Source organism: Strix aluco, chromosome 15 (assembly GCF_031877795.1).
Source record: "Strix aluco isolate bStrAlu1 chromosome 15, bStrAlu1.hap1, whole genome shotgun sequence".
NCBI lineage: Eukaryota > Metazoa > Chordata > Aves > Strigiformes > Strigidae > Strix > Strix aluco.
This window is the reverse complement of record NC_133945.1, coordinates 14,426,313-14,449,034: the sequence shown is the minus strand read 5'-3', so window position 1 is coordinate 14,449,034 and position 22,722 is coordinate 14,426,313. Positions and strand designations below refer to the sequence as shown.

The following is a 22,722-nucleotide window of genomic DNA, read 5'->3' as shown; positions in this document are numbered from 1 at the left end:
TTGTCTGTTAACATGCTGTCCACACATGCTAACAACATACCTTCACAGCCTAATCAGTCTAGCTTCTAAACTGGGAAACACCATAAAACTGTTGTGACAATTTCCCACAGCCCATTCCAAGAACACAGAGACAGATTTATGGTCTCGTGCACTGCACTGATTTTGGAGCATTACAGATATGAAAACAGAATGAAATGCAGTCTTTTGCATAGGGCTTTATCAACTGGAAGGAGGATAGGAAAAAAGTTTTTTTTTTTCATTATTAAAGGAATTGCAAGTGGGAACATGTCTCACCATTGAGGATACTAAGAATATTAGTATTTTAAGGAACAAAATAATGGTTAATCTGTGTACTGTTTTCTTCCAACATGCACCTGGTAGAAGAATGAGCAGAAAGTGCATTTACCAATGTTTCTGTCATTCCACAAATTATTTTTTCTAGTGGGAGAAAACCCTTATTGTCATAAAAGTTGTTAAATAGGAATATGCTGAAAAGAGAGAAAATAACACCCAAGATGTTGGATTTTTTTCCTTTCAGGGTTAAAACTGGATAAATAACATCATTGAATTTAGATGTTCTGGGCATGAATCCTCTTTAAACATGCATCTCAATGCAAATAGCAATGTGGCTTAAAGCTGTGTAGCTAACCTATTCAGGTGTACTGCTGCTTCCTCCTCACTGTCTATCAAAATGATGATTTACGTCAATGGTCAACTTCCTTATAGATGGAAGTGTAAAATATGATAGACCTTTGACACTATAATATTAAAATAGCCTTTCCACACTGAATTTTCAGCACATAGTGTGTGTTCATTAGCTTCGCACTCTGCATTGATGTCATCCACCTAATCGGTGCAGTTTTATCATGAAAATCACAATTCTTGCCATTTATCCTAACCACAGCTACCTTGGAAAGTGGCTGACTAAAGTGTTAATGGCAGCTATTAGTTGGAAGGTCAGCTAAAGTGAGTAGGAACATTCACCTCCTTGTACTTTGTCTGAACCCATCTGGCTGCATGTGACAAGTTTCCCATGAAGTTCTTCACAGGATGTGCAAGCTCACCTGCCCCTGCTTGCATTGGTGCTTCTCCTCCCTTTGTATCATTAATTTGGGAAAAATTCAATTTGAACCAGAGCGATGACTGTTGTTGGCTTGTCTTTTGAAAGTCTGCCCTGTGGCATGGAGAGTAACTATGGACAAGTATTGATTATGCTGCACAGGGGAGAGCAGAGTTGAGCTGAGCTGTAGTGTTACCGCTGAGGATCCTGGCCTGGCTCTGGAGCGGCAGCTCTGCCCCTCCATGGGCCCCGCCTTGGATCAGAGTCAGACACCTTCCACTCTGCTGCAGGAGGATCTGCAGGAGGATCCTGTCTGCAGAGACAAGAGACCCAAACCACACGAATTGCTTATCCCTTACATGCCCCTTAACCACAGCAGGGGAGATAATATTTAACCATTGACTCTACCAGAAAACAAAAATTAAAACAGAAGGTTGTATGTTAGGCTATTTTTTTCAATTTGCAGATTTGTGTTGGTGGTATTAAAAGGCTGGAAACAAACTTTAAATATGTCAGAGCCAAGATAAACAGACTAAAATATGGCTAGACAAATTGCTTGTACACCAGGCAGACAGAGACTGAAGCGGGGAGCAGGCAGACATGGCAGCGCTCTCTCTTAAATAGCTTTCACAACTTTTTTTCTTTTTTTTTTAATGCCCATGAACAGAAACTTCTGCTTGTGAACATGAAATGTGCCAATGCCAAAAGGAAATCTGCTTAGTTAAGATTGATACCTTAGTTTAGGAAAGCCAACTCACGTTCACAGCTGAGATAATGCTGAGTAAGCATCAAAACTTTGGGTTACTCACCCAAAAATGCTAAGCATTTTGGATCAGGCTATAATTTGAAGCATCTAAACCCCACATTGCTGTATTTTCTCTTCACCAATCTGCATTATTTTAATTTCCAAATATCAATAATGGGAATGCCAGCAAGGCTTGATAAACAGTTTTTGCTAGCACTGGTAAAATTGACTTTTCTTCCATACATATAGTTCAAATAAACTGACATCTCTTGTGAATGTAGTGGGAAAGGAATTTTGCTTTACTACAATATATACCTTTAACAAGTTTTCTAGCCCTTATCTAAGTTAGACACACATCTCTGCCTTTACTTAAAAGTATTTGTTGGAAATATGCAATTATAGGCCTTTTTAGCAAAGGCTATCTGTCAGGCACTCAAGCTCTGGGCTAGCAAGACCAAAAAAGAAGATACTAGTGGTGATGTGCTGATCATTCATAAACTTAAATAGAAAAATAAATAGAAAATTGTTTTAATGAATCAGGGTGAAACATTTTCTTCCTTTCTAGCAAAATGCCTCTGAGTTGAATGCACCACTGCCAGGTTATTTAAGGAATAATTTGTCCTGCATGTAGATGATTTTGTGTGATTATTTTCATGTATCCTAGGTTCTGTGCAGTTGCATGTTTAGAAGGAGTTTCAGAAGCTTTTGTTATTCAGGTGTTTTTACAGTGCATTCATTGTTGATAAGCATACATATAATCTAGGTTTAGCGATTACATAGAATTAGATTTATGAAAGGAAAACTAATGCATTTCATAATTTTACTGTAAAATATATAGGCTGCTTTAAAATTGGGAAAAAAGAGCTGCATATGATACAGTGTTACAGGATAGTGTTTTTCTTATTTCTTTACTTTTTATTGCAGCAGTAGGGATGCTCAGAAAATGTGATTGTCACAGAAAAATGAGTTCCTAAAATCAGTTCAGAGGTACTTCTGGACTGAGGGGAGTTTTTAAAAATGTTTTGTACATTTTGTTTGTTACATCACACAACTCACTGATGGTTTTATCTGTGGTAGAGATGGAGAAACTGAGGTACAACTGGATTGGCCTCCCTGGAAAAGTCTCCTTAAAAAGTGTACTTGTGCGCCTAAGAGATCTAAGATTAGTTAAAGGACAGCTCTCAGCTCTTAATCTCGTATGTAATCATTGCACATGCTGCTTCCTAGCACGTGGACATGTAGACCCTTACCCATAAAGTAATTTATGAGAATATAGTGTGAAAGTCACATAGTTTCAGAAGAGCTGCAAGTGTGCTACAGTTAAGCATATGCTGTTAAGTGCTTTACCAGATCAGAGACACAGTGATTGCGCTATAGTATGGTGTGTTTGATAAGATCCTGGATAATTGAAATGCCTGTGTTGAAATTGCACTATAAAATAATTGGAAATTGAGTAGATTACTTTATGCCTACAAATCGCTAAAGAAAGTCAAAAGCAACAAGTTAAAAAGTTTTAATGAGTGCATGTGGTGAGTATTTTATTATCATAAAAGCTGTAGGGCTTATTAGCTGATACAGGGCTGGAGTTTTTCATTAGCCAAAGGCTTTTCAGGGTTTCATGGGATATAGCTGGAAAACATTCCAAACAAATGAATATTCTATTTTAAAAGAATAATGAGACGTTGAGGGTTTTTATAAACTCCAAAGTTTGCTAAACCAATATCTCTAATTAGATGAAGAAACTCTCTATAGAGGCTTTGCATCAACGGCTGTGCACATAGCAAATGTTTTAAGCATTTACATATCAAATACTGCTGGCAGCGTTTTGGCAGCAGTCCAGAGCTGTAGATAGTTTTAATCACATTTGTTCATTAATCCTTGGTGGAATTCTCTTATATGGTCTCTTTAGGATTTTCATTTAAGCATGTGCTGCTGCTTGTCAGCAGTGGGCTTATTTATTTATTTTATGAATGCCATCTGAAGCCTTGAATTTATAGAAAATAGGTTGTGGAGTGGCTCGGGAAGCAGACGATGGAGTATATTCTTTTTCTCTCAGTAGATCTCCTTTGTACCCAAGCATTTATGTACTCTCACTTGGAAGAGGTTTATTCGGCAGTGTGACATTTAAAGAAGACTTTCACTCTTTTGTGACTATGTTAGTTCTTTTCTTTTCCATAGGAAACAGACAATGGTTGAATGGGAAGCAGTAATTGAAAGTACAGCAAAGATGATTGTATTGCTAATAAAATGTCTTGAGAGTCATACAACACTGGCAGAGCTGCACTGAGAGTAGCTGCATCCCGTGTGATGACTGATCAGTGCCTGGAGCATCAAAATGCGGAAAGCTAATGCTTTGAAATACACGGGTGTGACTTCCCAGCCCAGATGGCAGCACTGTTGCTGGAGCAGAACTCTATAATCTCTCAAGTACTCGAGCAAGCTGAGCTGCTAAGGCAATAGTTTTCCATTATCTTGGTCCTCTGTTAAACCTGACTTGAAAGACAAAACAAACCATTTAAGACAACACTGTTGTAAAAGCAGAGGGGTTAACAGTCACCTAGAGCCTTCCACATGCAGTTGGCCTCTGAAATTGTATCTGTCGTTCTCATTTTTATGGTAGTTTTACAAATGACTGCTGTTATGGGAATCAGCTTGTCTGAGAAATGCCTGCCATGCTAATATTTGTTCTGTGATAGATAGCAAGGGCTAAATATAGCCTTCCCCTTTCTTTGCATTTTTAGATGGCAGTCTTTTTTTCTTGCTACAGTCAGGGTCAGGCTTCTCTGAGCCTCCCCTTGCACTAAATTGCCTTCAAGGAGAGAGGAGGAGTTGGGAGCATCAGTGAGAGAGGGTCATGCTGCATATCCAGAGTCTGAAAGCTGAACCCTGCAATGAGAGGTTTTTTCCTGTATTGCGCTGCATTTGCGTGGTTGATCATCTTGCTATAAGCATTTCCTTCAAGATGAGGTCGTGTAGGGTTTTGCTTTATTCTGCTGAATCATTCCGCTGTTGTATCCTTTTGTCAGGCGACCCGTGCACACAGTGCACACATACCCACACGTGCGCTAGCTGTATGGTGGAAAGGCCAGTATGGATCAGGGTCCCTTACTGGAGGGGGAAGATCCCACCCAGCTTCACTGCCAAGTGCTGCCACGTCCCCGGCAGATGCGGAAGTGAAGCTTTCAGAGTGAACTGGACACTATACAGACGTAGGTGGGAATTTGCAGTAATTCTTCCCTGTCTCCTGCAGTGCTCTTCTTCCTCTCTGCCTGGCAGTGATACCGGGCTGCTGGCGCCTGCAGAAGCTGGTGAGCGGGTCTAAACACCTGCACTCCTTGTGTAAGAGAGAGAGGGCAGCAGGGCAGGAAAACCCCAGGCTAGGAATAGTCAAGGAACTCTCCTTCTGCCACAGGGGTCTTGGCAGTGATGGCATGTCCTAATGCTTTACAACAATGCGTTAAGTAAGATTAAATTAATCATTTATTGAAATCAATGAGCTTAATCATAATTATTAGAATTTATTGAAAAGAAGGTAGCAAAATCGAAGGCACTCAGCTCTTCTACTTCCAGACTCTTGTGTGCACATCTATCTAATCATGGAGTAGTATCATGCTTAACTCTGAGTAGATGAGTTTGCCCCATAATTCCAGTTTTCTTCTCTGAAGTCTTTTCCTTCTCTAGGGATCTTCTAGAAATAGTTTCTTGGCAAATAGCTGCCAGGGTTGCTGTACGTCTGGGCTCTGTAGGACTGTGCCTTTGCACAGTCACAGTGATCCTGGGAAAGGAAACTGGAGAGGAGTCAGATGGGTACAGGTGGAAATACCAAAGCTTTGGGCACTGAGAGAACTTGTAACAGTTTTGCCTTACCCCTTCTGACTGTATGTTTGCCTTCATCACCCTTACTTCAGAGGCCCTTCATTGCTGCTTCAAAACACGTTAGCCTCCTTGCCCTGTTCTCCCAAACACTTTCCCCTTTATGTTTGTTATTCTGTGGTTTTTTTTTCCGTTCAGCTGCTTTTGTGATTATTGCCTACCTCTCCAGCACCCCACACCACAGCAGAACTACTGCTATGTTTGTTGACACCACTGTTCACCATGGCAAGGGCTAACCCCCCCTGCACTCACGTCCCTCTTTGTTGCAGCTATAGGGTCTTGTGCAGCGGCTAGCAGGCTTGCCTTTAGGGATTAATAATTTTACCCATTTTCAGTGTGCTATCTCCTCACAAGCAGGTATGTTCTGTTTGAATTGCATCGAAAGCAGGCATACAGCCCAGCGTGGAGGTGTGCATATCGGTGTCTGGTGAGACCTGCTGCCTGAATTCAGGAGCTGCCCTCAGACCTCAGGTGCTGGTGTCACACCACAGCATCGTCACGGTTACTGCAGTGCAGCTGTTTCAGTTCAGCACTTCAGTATTGTTCTTCTAGGAATACAGCCTTTGTCTGCAAAATATGGTAAATATATGAAAAAAATCCTGGAGCTGTGGCTGCAGAAGCATTGTCAGCAATGCTGATGGTGCCAGTGGGTGCTTAGTTGCAAGGACTCACAGATTCGCTGATTGCTGGTTGCTGCAGCTCACAACTATTATACACTTACCTAGCTGTGGTGGGGTGGTTTGCTGGAAAAAAGCTGGGCAGCTTGTAGAAGCTGCAATCCTGCTGTTGCCTGTCATCTCAGTAATGTCCTGTGGTTAACATAGCAATGACTTACTGTGACCAGTACTGTGAATTGTCACAAACTCAGAACGCTTACATTTCTTTTGCTGGGAGTGTATCAGTAGGCAAGGTAACAAAAAGTTCGTTTTGTCCCATGTATAGAGCAATTAAAAAGGTGTTAATATTTTTTCTTACCTGTCAGATTAGAAAGTGCATAAGAAAAAACCTCTTCCACACGTTAAGATTACAACAGTGACAAAAGTACTAAAGGCAAAAATCACATTCAAATCAGATCAGTGCTTGGGGAGAGAAACTGCTAAGAGGCCAAATCACTATTGCTTCCAGCAGGCTTTGCCCTTTTCTGCTGGAGAGTTGTGGAACCAGGACTGAGCAGGTCTGTTTTAAACAATTTTAAAGCCACATTTTAATTGTCTTGCTCTAGGTTTTCATATTCCAACATTGTCATTTACAAGTAACCACATTTGTGATTAAAGTGAGTTACAGCTGCCTGGAAGGGGTACCAGAATCCACTTCTCAGTGCTGACGCTTGCATGTAAGAGCAGGCATACAGAAAAAGAGAAGGGAAGAAAATAATGCCAGAAAATAATGATTAAAAATGGATTTTCATCAGGGTTCAGCTTAGCAGCTGTCCCTAGCCCATGCTTGTGCATGTAATTCAGGATAAGTTCATGACAGACTTTTAAGTTGGGGCAATGTTGCTTATTCCTGGTGAATGAAGAGCTGAGAATGACCTGGCAAGAGTTGGTGAAGTAAAAGCCATCCCTTCCTGGACACTGCTAACTGAAGAGATTGAAGTTGCCTATAGAAGTCTAAAGCCCAATGAGACCTCATCTTAGAGATTTCCATTTCACTAGATTTTGTCTCAAACCTTGAGCCAGTAACAAAAGAATTCTCCAGTAGGAGAGCTGCTTTCTAAGCAGAAACACTGTATATGCATAACATCTAAAAACATTTATTTAGCCTTACCTTCCTGATCGATCAGAAGTTAAGTGACTAGGAGAGAGAAAGATGGTCTATACTTTGTATGCAGGTGCCCTGCAGCCCCTAGCACTTTATATGAAGTTTGAAACAAGATTCCCCTGTCTGGTCCTTGATAAAGGAAATAGTTTATAAACCCGGTCCGGGGATTTACCTGAAATGAGGAGATTTTTTGAAGACCTCACTGGTGAGTTCACTTGAAGCAGATGGCAAGCTGAACCTTCCTGCCTGTGACCTCGCCCACTGAAGCAGAAAAGAAACCAAAAGAGATTTTTGGCAGGGCTGCCTCTGCAGCAGCATCATTGTGGGTGGGCTCTGGAGTTTGGCTTGGATTTCAGATAAGTTGGTGGCTTTTTGGGTTGCAGCCATCTGTGGTCCTCAGGAAATTTTTCTTACTGTCAGTGCTCGCTGTTTTAATCAACAGGGTTGATTGAAATCAACTGCAGCCTCTCTGTGCGCGGGCACTCCCCTGGTTCCCAGTCCAGGCCTGTGGGGGGGAAGCCCCCGGGCCTACGCTGGGACAGGCAGATCAACACCAGCGTGTCTGAAATACCTCTTTGGAGAGGGGCACTGGACTCTCACCACACAGGGGGCAGGACATGCAGTACCAAAATGGCAGAGTCCAGCACCAGAATCCAACAGAGCAGTTGCTCTTTACTTCATCTGATTCCTACACAGAATCAAACTATCTTGTTCCCATACCTGTGCGCTGCCAAAAGTTTCTGAACTTTTGATCTAACTTAGCCAAATTGTTATGCAATTGTCTAAGTTTTGGCACATGAATAGTCCCATTGAAGTGACTGCTATTCCTTACATCCTTCAAGTTGCCCATGCATTAAAGTACCTTGCTGAATCAAGGACGTTTATATTAGCATTCGCTATCTTCCAAAAGTAACAAGCTCTTGTTTTCCTTTTCTCAGATTCTCCAAAGACTTTCTTAATCTATTTTCACAGCTGTAAACTAAGGCGATCTCTGCTCTTTGCTTGGATTAGTCATCAGGACTTGGAGGGTTTGCTTAAAACCAGCAATCCCAGCACTGCCTTTTGTTCTCTGCAGTGTTCAGCCATGATTGTGCACAGGGACACACTTGTACCACTTCCTGGGCAGACCTGCCAGTGCATTCAGACATTGCAAACACAAAGTCAGTGTTTCTCTTTCCAGTTCTGCATTTCAGCCCCCAGTGTATATGCTATATTCTGCAATTATTGCAATGCTCAGCACTGTAATAATAGCTAACTGCCTGGTTAGCCTGCTCATGCCCTGGGACACCTCAGTCCCAGGCCAGGGGCTGCTCTGAGAAAACACTGGTGGCCTTGCTTTGCTTTGGCAGTATCTTCTGAGTTCCCTTATTGCTATAGGACCCATCTTTCTCTGCCTTAGACCTCTAACTCTAATCTTGACCCTAACCCCAGGCTGAGCCCCAGCCCAGGGGCTCAGCCCCAGGATGAGCAGTGCCAAGGGTTGAGTCACCAGTAGCCCTGGAGCTGCTTTTGCAGCTGCCGGAGCCCTCCTGCCTGCCCAGCCAAGTGCTCCCATCCTCTGAGTCTGACCTGAGTTTAGCTGTGTGGCATCTCAGCAGGCAGGCACAGTGTGCTGCCCCTGTCCACCTTGCTCCAGGAGGGGAACTGCAGGACCTTATTGAAGTGACCTCAGTAAAGTTCTGGTGGAGATGGACCCTTCCGTTCCAGCTGGCAGACCTGCCCTTGCTTAAGCCCAAATATACATCAGTGAAGTCGAAACCACTTTGTTTCCCCATCAGTCATCTTCACTTGACATTTTCTTACGGAAGCCCTCCCACATGCATGAGCTTTCTCCACACTTTGAGTTCACTGGAGGATTAGTTTCCCGTTTCTCTCTGCATGCTGCACACCTGAAAACTGCACATCTTCTCTCAGCCTCTCTACTCTCACATAGTCCTCCCTCCCTGCTAACTGCACAGGTAATCAGCTGACTAAACTTCCTCCCTGGTCCCTTGCCCTTCGAGTGAGTTTAATAACAAAAGCAAATAAAAGTGGGAGCGATGTGGATGCATCTGTCCGCTCCAGCCTCATGCATCAATAGTGGAAAGGCTTTTAACTTGATTTGTATTTGTGCTGTGTTACACACTAGGGAAACTGATAGGAATGTAATATTTATATTAGTGAGTTTTAATCAGTAGCATGAACTACTCTCCCTATCCCCGTGACTTTTTTATTTTCTTCTTAGGAAGGAAATACTAGAAATATGTTGCACTTGGTACTTTCTGTTATACCATGATGGTTAGTAAAAGATTTTGTGCCAGATTTATGCTCAGTGAATTATCTCTGAAATTTGTGGAGCTATATTAGAATTTAATTTGATAGTGTGGAGTTGATATTGCTCCCAGTGATGTCTTCAGCTGAAAATCTCAGCTTTCCATTGCCTTACTTAAAGAAAAAATAGGCCTATGTCTCTAGTGTTTCTCAGAAGGAGTGCCAGAGGCATTGTAAATAGCTGGTGCCAACAACACTGCCGTGGTGTAGAGGCTCTGCTGCCACCATACATGAAGAAGCACGGTAGCAATCTGTGCTAGAGGCATTTAGGAAATATACCCCTGATGGCAAAGTTTTCTGAAAGGTGAGGAGGATTTTAGCAACTGCATTAGTATCTATGGCATGTTCAGTACCTTTGATTTTCCTTTTAATATCATGTGGTGGAATAATTCAGAGATGATGTGCAGTATCCTCATGATATTGGGTCCAGAAGAAGCAGTTTGAATGAAAACTTAATAGAAATTGAGTGTGCTCCCATGCTGAGCACAGAATTGGTTGACCGCATAAATCTAAATGTCAAATAACTAGAAAGTTTTACCAAATGGAAATGTGATGTTTTATTTCCATGTTGTCAACACATGAAAAGAAGCATACTTAGTTGACACAGAGTAAAACTCTGTATAAGTTCTTTTTAAAAAAAAGAAAAATTTAAAGTAGGACCAAGATGCCACCAGTGTTTTCAAGAAGTGGTAAAATGTCAATTATTAATTATTTTGAGAGCTAAACATCACATGGACATTTATAACCATTATCTAAAAAGTGAGAAGCATTGAAAAGTTTGTATGGCAGCCCTCAGTCCAAATACACTTGGTAGAACACTGCTGAATAGGGAAACATAGTTGGTGAGCAATCTAGAAATGATGCTGGTTTATTGAGTGGTGTGGATTGTTACTTCGGTTGATTTGATTTTTATCCTGTAAGGAAATTAAAGCTCAAGCACTTCCAAACTTGGTTATATTTCTAAAGATCATCTTTGCATGCCAGCTTTTGCCTAGAAACTCACCCGAAGATGTCAGCCATTGAAACCATTTCATGTGGAAGCATTGCTAAGTAAATTCACTAAATGCCTATTCATCCCGGTAAGATGGAGAATCACTGGAGCAGCAAATGTGAAAATCTGCACAGCTTACTATGCAGAAAGCAGTTTTCTGAGGTTGCCAAATTGAGATGCAGAATCTGACCCTGGGAGGTATTACAACTCACATGAGTGAGCATAGGAGGAGGGTCTCAGGCTCCTACAGCCTGTTCATTCAGGCTGATTGATAGGCAGATACTTCATTTGGTCCAGATAAAATCAATGAGATTATGAAGATAGTTTACTAGGCTGATAACATTTCCAAGTTTTTTTCAGCCTGACCCCTGGAGTTAAATGCATTTTGTCCAGAACTCTGGTTTAACTTGGTTTTCTGTGGGTTATAATAATGAAGTGCTTTCAAGATACAGTACTACTGACAGCTGTTTTATCTTTAGTTTTTCTGCCATCAACTCCATTACAGACCATTGCTTAAATGGTGTTATATCTACAATGTTGTGGTTTTGAATGCAATTCAGGAGATGAAGATCTTTTTAATATGATTTATTCAGTTTTCCTAAATATGCTGACCTAGATAAATAGAGAACATTTTTGCTCCATTGTTAAAGAAATAACAGACCGCAAAAGCTGTCAAGCATAAATACATTCTTGGACATGTCAGCTGAAATTTTGAAAATACTGGTGTCAGATTGCCAGTCATACTAATTGGAATTAACCTTCTAAACTCCTTTGTTCCTGTTAATTATATTGGCATTTTGACATCCAAATTCTCTTGCTTTATGGGCCTCTTCTCTATTACAAGGATGAAAACAAATGAAATGCCAATAGATACTTAACCAAATTCCCTAGGAAAGATCTAGCAGAGCATGTAAAATGGGACTATCAGTGCAGTCATCTCACAGCTGGATTTTCATACTTTAAAAGTGCTGACCGGTATTACTTAAGGCATACTCTGTTACAATGCTTAAAACATCTGCCAAGAGTTGATAGGAAATTCGTTAAGATATAAAAAGCTGTGCTTCTTTCCAAGTACTCTTTCCTGAGTAGAGGGAGTCAGTGAAGTTTAGCAGCAGGATGGAAGTTTTATCAGCAACTGTCTCCTTCAAAGAGTCTGTGGATAGTCCCCAGATGAGAACAAAAAGTGTATGAATTACTCTAGACATAGTAGTTTTCACAGTGTAATTGTGCATCTTTTGTTCTTTCTCTTGCAGGACAAATGACCAGCTAGTAGCATTCCTGTCCAGATACCGTGATATGAACTTCTTGAAATCACACGGGAGAGACAACGCAAGGTAAGCTGGCCCTTTCCTCAGCTTATTTTAACATGGCACTGAGAGTTTTTGCATAGTGATGGTTTTCCAGTGTTACCTGAGTGAAGAAATCCCTAGTCCAGGAAAGAGAAGCAAATGAGGAGGAAACCCTCTCCTGAGGACAGTTGTTTATTGGTCCAGAATGGCTCGTCCCCAGAGTTGGTTTGCAAAGATGCTGTTGTGGGGAGGGAGACATTAAGCAGACTGATGCTTGCTCCCTCCCTGGGGCTTGGCACAGATCGATGTTTCAGGAGCAAGCAGTAATTGCCCCACACAACAGCACTTCCCTGCCCCAGTTGGTCCCAGCCCCACTGATGACCAAGACCTGCACTAGCTGTGGTCTGCAGCAAAGCCCTGTGCAAGCAGAATATCTCTGCAAGGCGTGGGAGCCTGTACATGCTAGCAAGGGTGAGGATGGTGACTGGAGGGTTATCATGATCTGCTACAGTTTTGATGTCCTTGGATCAGTGTCCCTCTCCATCCACTCTGCGCAGGTCTCGGAGAGAAGAGAATGTGCTGTGCTTCCCACAATCCATCAGTAATACTTACAGCTTTGTGGTTTGAGGGAGCAGTAGTGACCAAACACCGTGTTTCCAAAGATTTAAACCACCTCTGGAGGTGGAAGATCTTTCCCATCTGATTACAGTGGTCCTCTTTTCCTCTTTATTGATAGTTTTGCTTTTCCTCTTTATTGATAATTTTATACTGTAACAGCAGTCTTGCAACAGTTCGAGCAACTCCATATGGTGAGTCGCAGTGGCTTTGCACCTAAAAATATTGTTTTATTCTGCTTGGGTCACCAGGTGATCTCTTTATTCTGTAAAACATCAAGCATACTGTAAGGCTGGGTTAAGATAGTGTGACACACCAAGTCACATGTTTAGCACAATGGGTGGGTAGAATAATGCGCAGGTCTTTCTTACTCTCTTACTTCTTGGCTGCTCTTGCTCTTGTCACTAGATTTATCAATTCTGTCATGTTCCTGTTTAAATGAAGACCTCATGAGCATTCATCTTGTGCATTCAGAAATTCTATAGCATGTAGTAAAAAAAAATTACTGTGAGGAATAATATTTAAATCTGAGTCAACAGTTTTCACAGGAGAGTCTCTGGTTTGGGAAATGCAGAGTGTCAGAGTGATTGGCAGGCTCAGCTCTAGCTGGCAATAGTGATCGACAGCAGAGTTAAAGTAGAAGAGGGAAGAGAAATGGCCAGGGAAAAGCAGTCAGTCTCTTATGCCTTTTTGCTCCTCTGGTGCACCTGATTCTTCTCAAATTCCCTGAGCTGGCTAAGGAAAAGTAACTAATGAATTATGACATGCCTGCATCAAGCTGGTTCGAACATGCCAACCTCAGCTTGGTTAGAACAATTTAGATCAATTAAACACACTAATCTGGTATTAATTTAATAATAAAATGAGCTAATGTGCCACTTGTCCTCCCCTCACAGGAATAACAACCCATTTATTAGTTCAGTGGTTCCTTTTGACTGTATAAACAACTAAATACCTTTTAGCCTATTATAACGTCACCATGTTTTATTTTTTCTCCTGGATTTCTACCATAAATTCTCTGTGCATCAGGGAACATAATGTGGGACACGAGTGCAGATTTGCCGTGCCTGTCTGCTGTGGTTGTGCAGTCCCTGAGTTCTGTAAGCGCTCCCACTGCTGACCACTGGATAAATGGATCCTTTCACGTCGCCCCTTGGCAGCCCTCCAAAATTTCTATCAGGGAGATAGAGTGGCTCCCCTCTTCCTGCATAGCCCAGATAACTGTAGAGACAGGACTCAAGCCAGCAGCTGCGGAAGCCTCTGAGTAATATTGGCGTTCAGTAAAAATTCATTCCATTGGTGTCAAAAGCTGATTAAAATGCAGTTAGCCCTCTGTTTGTATTGTGGGTGAATTTCCAGCTCTGCATCTACCTGTTGAGAGAGAAATTGTATCTAATGTGAAGATCTCTAGCCCGATCTTTCAGTTTTAGTGTTTCAGTAACTCAGTCTTGTCTAAACCGGTAAATGTACTGTCTGCTCTGCCCATTTGACACACAATTTCCAACTGACTTTCATTTCATGCCCAAGATGTGTAATCTCTGGTCATGACGGTGAGGTTTACCCCTGCAGTTAGAATGATGAAATCCCCTGGGCTGAAATACCTTGTATAAGCACGGGAATGTGAGACGAGACTGAAGGCCCATCTAGGCTCTCACCCTGTCTCCTGCTGCCTACAGCTCATGTCCCCAGAGGAACAGAAGAGGCGGGTAGTAGTGCTTCCTTACAGTATTCTCCCAGCCTCTTATGACCTTTGCTTGGGAATTTCCATAGCCAGACTTGGTGACTTGCTCATTTAAGGGATGATTATTTTGTTCTATTAATTTTTCCAGTTACATTTTAAATTTTGCCGTTTGCTTTGCCTTGTCACAGCCCTGTGGAAAAGAAATATCCCGTGGGGAGGAATGGTATGGCCAAGAGCTTAGTAAGGTCTAGAAGAGAAGTAACAGCCTCAAGGTTTGGCAACAAAAATTTAAAAAAAAAAAAAAAGCTTTTGGAAAGGATTTAGGACACAGGCCAGTCTCCAAGTTATTGGGTAATAGGAGAAAACTCCCTTGGGACATCCTATCTCAAAACAGACTGGAACAGGATTTTTTATTTAAAAAGGCTAGTTGAAGCCATGATAAGGGAGAGGACACTGGACTAGACTGACTGCCACCCCATCTACAATAAAAATTTTGCTGTTCCAAGGTGTTTTTTCTTAAAACCTGTGCACTAATAATACAGGAGCTCAGCATTCAAATATCACTGAAAGCAATGTATAACCCTTGCTGCTACTTTTTATTTTAATTTGTGGATGAATAATGGCTCCTGAACAATAAGCTTTCATCTAAGTTAGCTTTGTAAACAACTGGAAACTGAATTTTAAGTCATCATAGTCTTTGGATCATTCAATGGAGAGAGAAAGATTGAAAGTGCCATCTTAAAACTGAAATGCTTATACAGCTCAATCATGATGTGCTTTGTATGCAAGCCATGTTCACAATCAGTACATGTTTTACTGCCAAATAAGGAGAGAAACCAGGCTTCCTTTTATAGAGTGAAGTTTTCTTTTAGTTATGCCAAAGTCATTAAAAAGTGCATCGCTCTGATTTTCCTTTAGTGGCTTCAGAAAAGGGAATGGACATGAAAATGGCTCCTTAACTCAGCTGGAGAAGCATTATTTCCTTAGAGAGGTGGATGTATGAAATGAAATTGCATACAGTGGCTGGAGTCATTACATAGTACTTAGTGGGCAACACTTACATTTTCTCCTCTTTTCAGTGTCTTAGACTATTAAAAGCAAAAGAATAACCCAGTAGTTGTATAAGCTATTACAGTTTGGAACACCCGGAAGATCTGTTTTTTTGGCAGGAGCAGCACCTGGCTGGTGTATTATAAAATATAAAGACAGTCAAATGTGACATCTTCAATGACAGGCAGGAAAAAAGGGGTTTTTTATAGAAACTTTGCCACAGTAGTCATTTGGGAAACAGTGTAAACATGCTGTGAAGGCTGGATGCTGTTACATCTTAGAGGAATCTGGAGCTCATAGGCAGAATACAAACAGCTAAAGAAAAGGCCATTAAAAGTCTGTTATGTGTCTTGTGCTGTTTTTACCTCCTCATTAATGCTCTTCTTTGCAGTTGTGTTGCCCCCTTTCTGGCTCCTGGGTTCCAGATACTTTTAGAGGTATTGCTGAACTGTACTGCTTTTAGTAAGGAGCATGACAAGCCCATCCCAGTTTTCAGAGGCTGGACAGACCTTAGCTCCTGAAGGGCTGAAACACGTTCCCAAAATCTCCACCTCTTTCAGCCCGGTTCTGCTGATGTGTATCTATTTCATCACCTTTTCAGACACGCCTTTTTTCCACTGTGGCACATGCTGTTCATTGGCGTTCTGTACACTGGGTTGATGGTGGTTTGGTGGTCAGTTAGAAAATGGATCTCGCAGTAAATGCTATTATGTATTGCCATGATGAATTGCCCAGTAAGTACCCAAGTACTAGGAAAAAGAATTGATATATTATTCCTGCTGTTGGAATAGTAACCACATGGCTCCCAGTTACACTTACCTTGCTGCTCATGTGAAATATTTAGTGGTTCATTTGGCTCAAATTTCCTTCAGCCATACCTTTTTTGTTAATTTTTTTTTGAACACCAGTATTCTGAAGCACACAGACTAAGAATATAATATTTTTTGCTTGTAAGTAGTTCAGCCCAACGGTTGCATGTGAACTGTAGCAATTGAAATAGCAACGTGCATCTTCTATGCAAAGAGACTGCACTTAAAAATTTTAGACATTACAGCTAACTTTCAAATGTTCCTTATTGCTTTATGCTAAGCAACAGGGGAGTCATAAAGCCCTTACTGCTTTAGCTTGACAGTGCCTCCTTGTAGGGCTTTTATTTCTGCTTGGTTTTGGAAAACAATGCTAAGTTGTCAGTGCAAAGAAAAACAAAAATAGGTTGAAGACGATAGGAAGATGCAGGAAAAAAAGGCATCTGTCTTGACATGGGACAAAGCAGGATGTTTTTTGGTCTTGGTAGAGTAGAGAAGTAAGATCATCCACCAGATCAGGAAAGTGCAGTGAGTGAGAAGGTTTGAAGTAGCCATATTTTATGGGACAGGGTGGGAATTAGGAAGGAGGTGAGAATTGAGGTACCAGTAAAGTAATCAGAAATGTTACTGCTATCTAAGAACATTGAGCTGCACACTTCATTTTCAGTGGTATAAATAGTAATATTTGTGTCCTTTCATCTGAGGTCCTGAGACATTTTATAAAATAATTATGGCAGGGAACATCCCTTTAAGTTGGACAGATATTATTGGCCCTGTTTTACCCACAGGTCAATAGCCTGATTTGGTAGCTTTGGTACTGAAGTGACTCACACTTGCCCTCAATCACTTGGAAAGTTTGAATCCCCATTTCCTTTTCTTTCTTCAATCTAGTATGCAAATCCCAAGATGTTAAGCACAGTAGAAACACCCAGTGAGATGCTATGGTGGTGGGCACCCCGGTGTCCTCTCCACTGCAGGTCCCTTTGCGTTGCTTGTGGGTGCTGCAGCAGCTGTGATCTGCTGGCCATGCCGAAGCTGTAGTGTGTGCTGTAGCTGGCCCAGCAGCAGCAGCATGTAGATGAAATGGCTTCAAGCTCAGCCACTCGGGCCCAGCAGCATTCCCAGGTTGGAGACTAGTTGGTTGTGTGGATGTTGGGAAGAAGAGAAGGTGAGGGAACAAGAAATCTTCTAGAGAAGACATTTACTGGAGACAAACAGATGGCAAAATGTCAGATTGCATACCATTGAGTCTGTCTGTGGTGAATTCATGCTACATCTCTGCACACCATCATTTGCAGTTTTCTCCCTGTTTTTCTTAATTATATAAAAAGAAACAAAATCACTTGAGTTGTGGCCTCCCTGATTGTGAGAGGAAGCTATTACATTTTTGTCCTTGTCAAAGCTGTTCCAGTGTTTCTTAAAAGATATCACAAGTGAAAAGTGATGGAAAGAAACCCACAGGAAAGTCTTTGAAAGTGCCTCTTGAGCCTTGTACTCACGAGGGACAGTATGGAGCTGTTGTCAAAACAAGGCAATTCCTAGTAGAGTCATTACTGCAAAAAACAGACTCTGCAAGTTTCCCACAATTAAAAACAATTTCAGAGGGGTTTTTTTTGGGACGGACACACACCCCACACACACACCCCACACCACCCCCCCACACACACCACCCACCCCCCTCCCTGACTTGCAACATTAAAATACTGAGAAGCATTAAGGCTTTTTAAGACTTCCTCTGAAAGAGAGATTTCCAGAAGATGGGAAGTAAGATTTTTCTAAACCAGTGGAAGTTAACGCTTTGGAAAAGGTGCATGAGAAGAAAGAATCATGAGGAATTTCTTCTAAACATAATGCAAAGATGTGATGTGACTAAAGCATTAAATGGATATACTGAGAAAATTATACATAGAAGAGCAGAAACAAATTATGTAGCATATGAGGCACCTATTGTAAAGCTTGAAAAATCTAGTTATGTCCATATAGAGATGCACTAATGACTGGATAAAATGTGTGTATTCATCAGCTATCAACAGCATCTCATGTGGAATATTCTAAATACCATGGACGTTTGGTTTCCATAAAGATGTCATTGATTGAGAAGGGCCACATTTAACATAATATTTTAAGGTAGACTTGTAACTTGAAAGAGCCAGTCTAAATACTGTACTGTTTTTGCTACACTGTAAATGATCTAAACCTTAAATTGTCCAACATTTGTGACAGCAGACCAGTTGTCTGCCCCAGATTTACTTGCATACTGAACATAAAACTGTTTAAACATGCATTGGAAATAACTGAAACAACTGTGGTAATGTGGACTGTCAGAAAATCCTTCCAGTAGAGCTGCTTGGTCTCATGATGACTTGCAGCCCAGCTCCTAGAGACCTACAGAAATCACGGGAACAAACGTCACTAACTGCATCTCTTAGTGCTGGCTTATTTTCTGTGGCCCTGTCACCTGTTTTCTGCTCTGCATTCAGTCCCTGTCCTCCGGTGGTTGGGGCCCGTGCTATCCTCGCCGAGGGGCAGCTGGTGATCCCGCAGTGCGGGGTTGGCCACCCCTCCGTTCACACGCCCGCCACACTCTGCTGCTCCGTGAGGTCTGGTGCTCTCCTCTGTTGTAGGGCATATAGAGATATGAATGACAAACACTAACCATATTTTAAAAGTAAGATTTCCCTGTGTTCCTTCTTAACTTCTGAGCATTTAGCACAGTGGGAAAAGCTACTAAACGCATTTCAATTTGTGCTTGCTTATTTATGGGTTTGGCTTTTGCATAGCAAATCCAGTCAAGAGAGAAATTCTTTATGATATTCTTGATGATTGTGCACTGGCATTAAAGCATAGGGGATTGTTAGGATAGTATTGTGTTTATAATTCCCTTACTCTTCAGAGTAAGGGAATTAAAGATAAGAATAATTCTGCTTTTGACCTCATAACATTTGCATTCAGGATGCCGCAGTTTAAACACATTGGAAAGCAGGTTACAATTTGTACTTCACCCTCTCTTTTCTTCCATCGTTTTCATCTGCACTGAGAGTTTTTTCATAGCCTTTTGAAACAGCACGAATTGTGCATTCTGCACTTTCTGCATGCTGCCTGTCATACCAGAAGGAAATCTTCCTCATCTTGACAGACTAAGTAGGTGCTATTTCTTTTTGATATTGTTCCCCTTTTCAAGCTTCAACTCCATTTTGGGAGTGGGGGGTTAGCCCTGGAGGCTTTTGGCATGACAAAAAGAGGTCTTGGGAAACATACTACAAGATCATATCTTAGAAAAACAGATGTTTATCTGGCACAGTATGGGCATTATGCTTAAATAGCCAATTGTTAATTATTTCAGATTTTTAAAATACTATCTAACCCTTCATAGAATAGAGTTACTCATGGAAATGGGGTGAAGTCAGGGTTGTATTTCAATCAGCTGGTAATTCATCGCATGCTCAGTGGAGGCCAGGATTTCTGGCCTGCAGTGTGCAAGGAATGAAACTGCTCTGTGCAGGTTTGGGTTTTATGAACTTGCTTATTACAAAGAATTATTCAGTGACTGGTTTATGGAGATATATTGGAGCCTAGAGATTGCTCACAAATTACTTGTTGCAACTGTTACACTCAAGATTGTCAAATTACTGTTCTGTGCTTTCTACTTTGTCACCTGAACTGCACGTTACTGTTTTATGCTTCCTGAATGATTGACTCTGGTAAGTCTTTCCAAGGTGGCTGCACAAACACTGCTGGCAAGAGCCTCTCATGTTTCTCATCTGTAAAAATATTTACTTGACTTTTCCCACCAAAATTGGCTGACTACTTCAAATTTTTGTCTAAAGAGAGTTAAGAGGTACAGATAGAGTCAAAGCAATGTGCAGAGCTTGTCCACATACGTTAAGGAGAACATGGACATAGTGCTAGTGGAGCTCCAAGCTCTGCAGATCCTTGCTTTGACATTGACTTTCGACTTGCGATGAATTGTTTTGCTGATATATTGTTAACTTTCATTCAGAGTTCTTGTTCTTGAATAGTGAGTAATGGTGATGAGGTCCTGGTTAACAGTGAAATGTCGATAGGAGGTTTTCTAGGCAAGAGGCCAGAAACAGGAAACATTTAGGAAGAAATCTTTTCACCTTAAAAAATATGTTATTTCCAGACAAAAACCTTTTAGTGACGAAGTTACTAAGTAACGTTTAGCAATCTGATAGCCTCTGATGCTTAAGAAAGTTTTATTCATTCATAGACTTCGGAAAACAGCGAATTCTCTGTCTTACATACTGCATACACATGAGCATTCAGGAGCAGGGGTTTGTTATATTTTTGCTTATATTAAGTGACTGTGCAACAATATTTATTAGTAGTTAAAACATATCATAAGAAGAGCTGAGCTATGTGTTTATATTCATGTTGTAGGAGTGTGTGCTAAACATCCTACAAATGCTTTATGTGTTATACAATCCTAGAGTCTCATCTGAAATGCATTTATAAATATTTAAATACACTACAAAGTAAGAGGAGTTCCCTAAGCTGGATTGCAATCATGATCTGTCTGGACAGTTAACTATCTATACTCAGTGTGACAGACCATGTGCTTCAGGCAGTAGGTTTTTTTAACAAAGTATAAAAATAACCATTCAGAACCATGTAAACCCCGAGGCTGCATCCACGCATCATCAGGGCGCAAAGGCACCTTTCACGTGTGTAGTTGCCTGATTGCTGAGCTCAGCTGGCAAGATGCATTCATATTATGCTATGCTTGCTGCTTCCTTGCAAATATAATCCAGGCTTCTCAAAATTGGAGGTTCTTTAGGAAGAGTTAAAATTGATTAAGGGTAAGCATACAATGTCTTGGGAGTTTTCTATGAAATAAGGTTAAATGGTATGCTTTTTCTTAATGCTAGTCTTATTTTAATTTTATTTTCTCCTCATTGACTCTCTTTTCTTATCATCGCTATTTTCCTCCTGTTGTTTGTCTTAGATCAAGAGAAAGGTCAAGTGTCTTCATCTGATGGCAACCTCCGTTGTGTTTGGCTAACCATACCTTGGTGCAATTGTATGTCATTGTCCTGGCAAGTACCTCTGCAGTTGTCAGAGGTGTGCCGGTCTTACCTGAAGTTCAGGGTGCCAGGAAGCACCTGAATTTTCCACATTGACTAAGATTAATGAAATGCTATTACTAATCCATTTTTTCTACTTTAATTTGGGAGTTATCTGCTAGGTGTCTGTAAAACCCAAGAGACAAAGACTTAAGGAAAAAACCATCATTTTTTGCATTTCATTGCTCTCTCTGAAGCTTGGCATGCCTTCATATAATGTACTGTTTTGGTATTACATTGAGCATAACCAGAAACTAATGAAATACAACATTAGACTAGAAACAAATCAGCAGGGTCATGCTTTCATCCTCCATCATCTTACCTTTCTTTTCAGGGGTGGCTGCTGCAAGCATTGTTGAATGACTAGTCAAGAATCGTCATGAACTGTTTGTAGTGTTTGAGGGGTTTTGCTTTCTTGAAAAGGCCTACCTGGCATACAAATAGCACCTTTCCCTTTCCCTCAGGCAATATCCAATATACTTAAAGTAAGTTCTTGCCTCCCTGAGTGCCAAAATCACTATTGCTGGAGTAGCTAGGAGCATCAGTCATCCTAGAAGTCTGGAGGGGAAAAAAAAGCCTCATCCACCTTTTCCACTTGGTTGCAGTTCAGCTCTCTGTGTGTCAGCAGTACAGCCTAGGCTTGCTAGGGCAACCCACTGCCTCCTCAGGCAGGATCATTTAGCTTCTAGCAGATCTAAAATATACTTGGTCCCCTTGGCTCCCATGGAACATAAACGGAGAGCAAGCAATTGCCCAATGGAGAGCTGTGTCTTCAAAATCCCTTGTATAATTTATTGCTTCATAGATAAAAGGAAATTATTTGCTATGCTAATGCGTTACTCTGTTTAAGTGTAATGACTGTGTGTGAAGCAGGCCCAGTAAGTGTGAGCCTTCTGAGAAATGCCTTCTTCCTATTTGGTTGTTACTGTATTTAAAGCCTGGTATGGTGTTTCTAGGAAGGTTGCAAGAAGCATTAGCAAAAGAGTCATCTGTTGGTAGTCTCCAAAGGCATTGCTTCTCTTCAGTTGGGCTAAGCTGCCTTGCTAGAGGATGAATGCTTGGAAAGTACATTTTGTTTTCTTCTAATAACCTTGTTGTATAGCATTTTAGGACTGACATTTGTTGTGAAAATACTCGTGCTCCCAAGAATTGTCTTGTTTCACACCATATGCCGAGATTTTCTTGTCCAAGCCATTAGCTCAAAAAAGCCTTAGAACTGTATACACACACAAAAAAGGAGCCTGACAACTGTTCTGGAAAACGTAAAGCTGTGAGACTAGATTTGCTGGGACCTTCTCATCTTGAGTGTGGCCATACTCTTCTGTGGACAATTTCAGACAAATAAGGCTGAAATTGTATAACTGAGCTTTCTGGTATTAGTTAACTGTAAGTCCTATCATGTAACACAGGCTGAGGGAGTTTGTATGTAGAGGGGTTTTTGAAATGGTCAGGTGGTT

At 41.2% G+C, this 22,722-nt stretch overlaps 1 protein-coding gene across 1 annotated transcript in view; it reads left to right on the top strand.

Moving 5' to 3' along the window:
- XYLT1 (xylosyltransferase 1) overlaps nt 1-22,722 on the top strand; it is a 204,405-nt gene that overhangs the window by 149,727 nt on the left and 31,956 nt on the right. Inside the window, exon 5 of the mRNA XM_074840878.1 lies at nt 11,994-12,074. Within this exon, the coding sequence (XP_074696979.1) occupies nt 11,994-12,074 (81 nt within the window). The remainder of the gene's footprint in view (nt 1-11,993; nt 12,075-22,722) is intronic.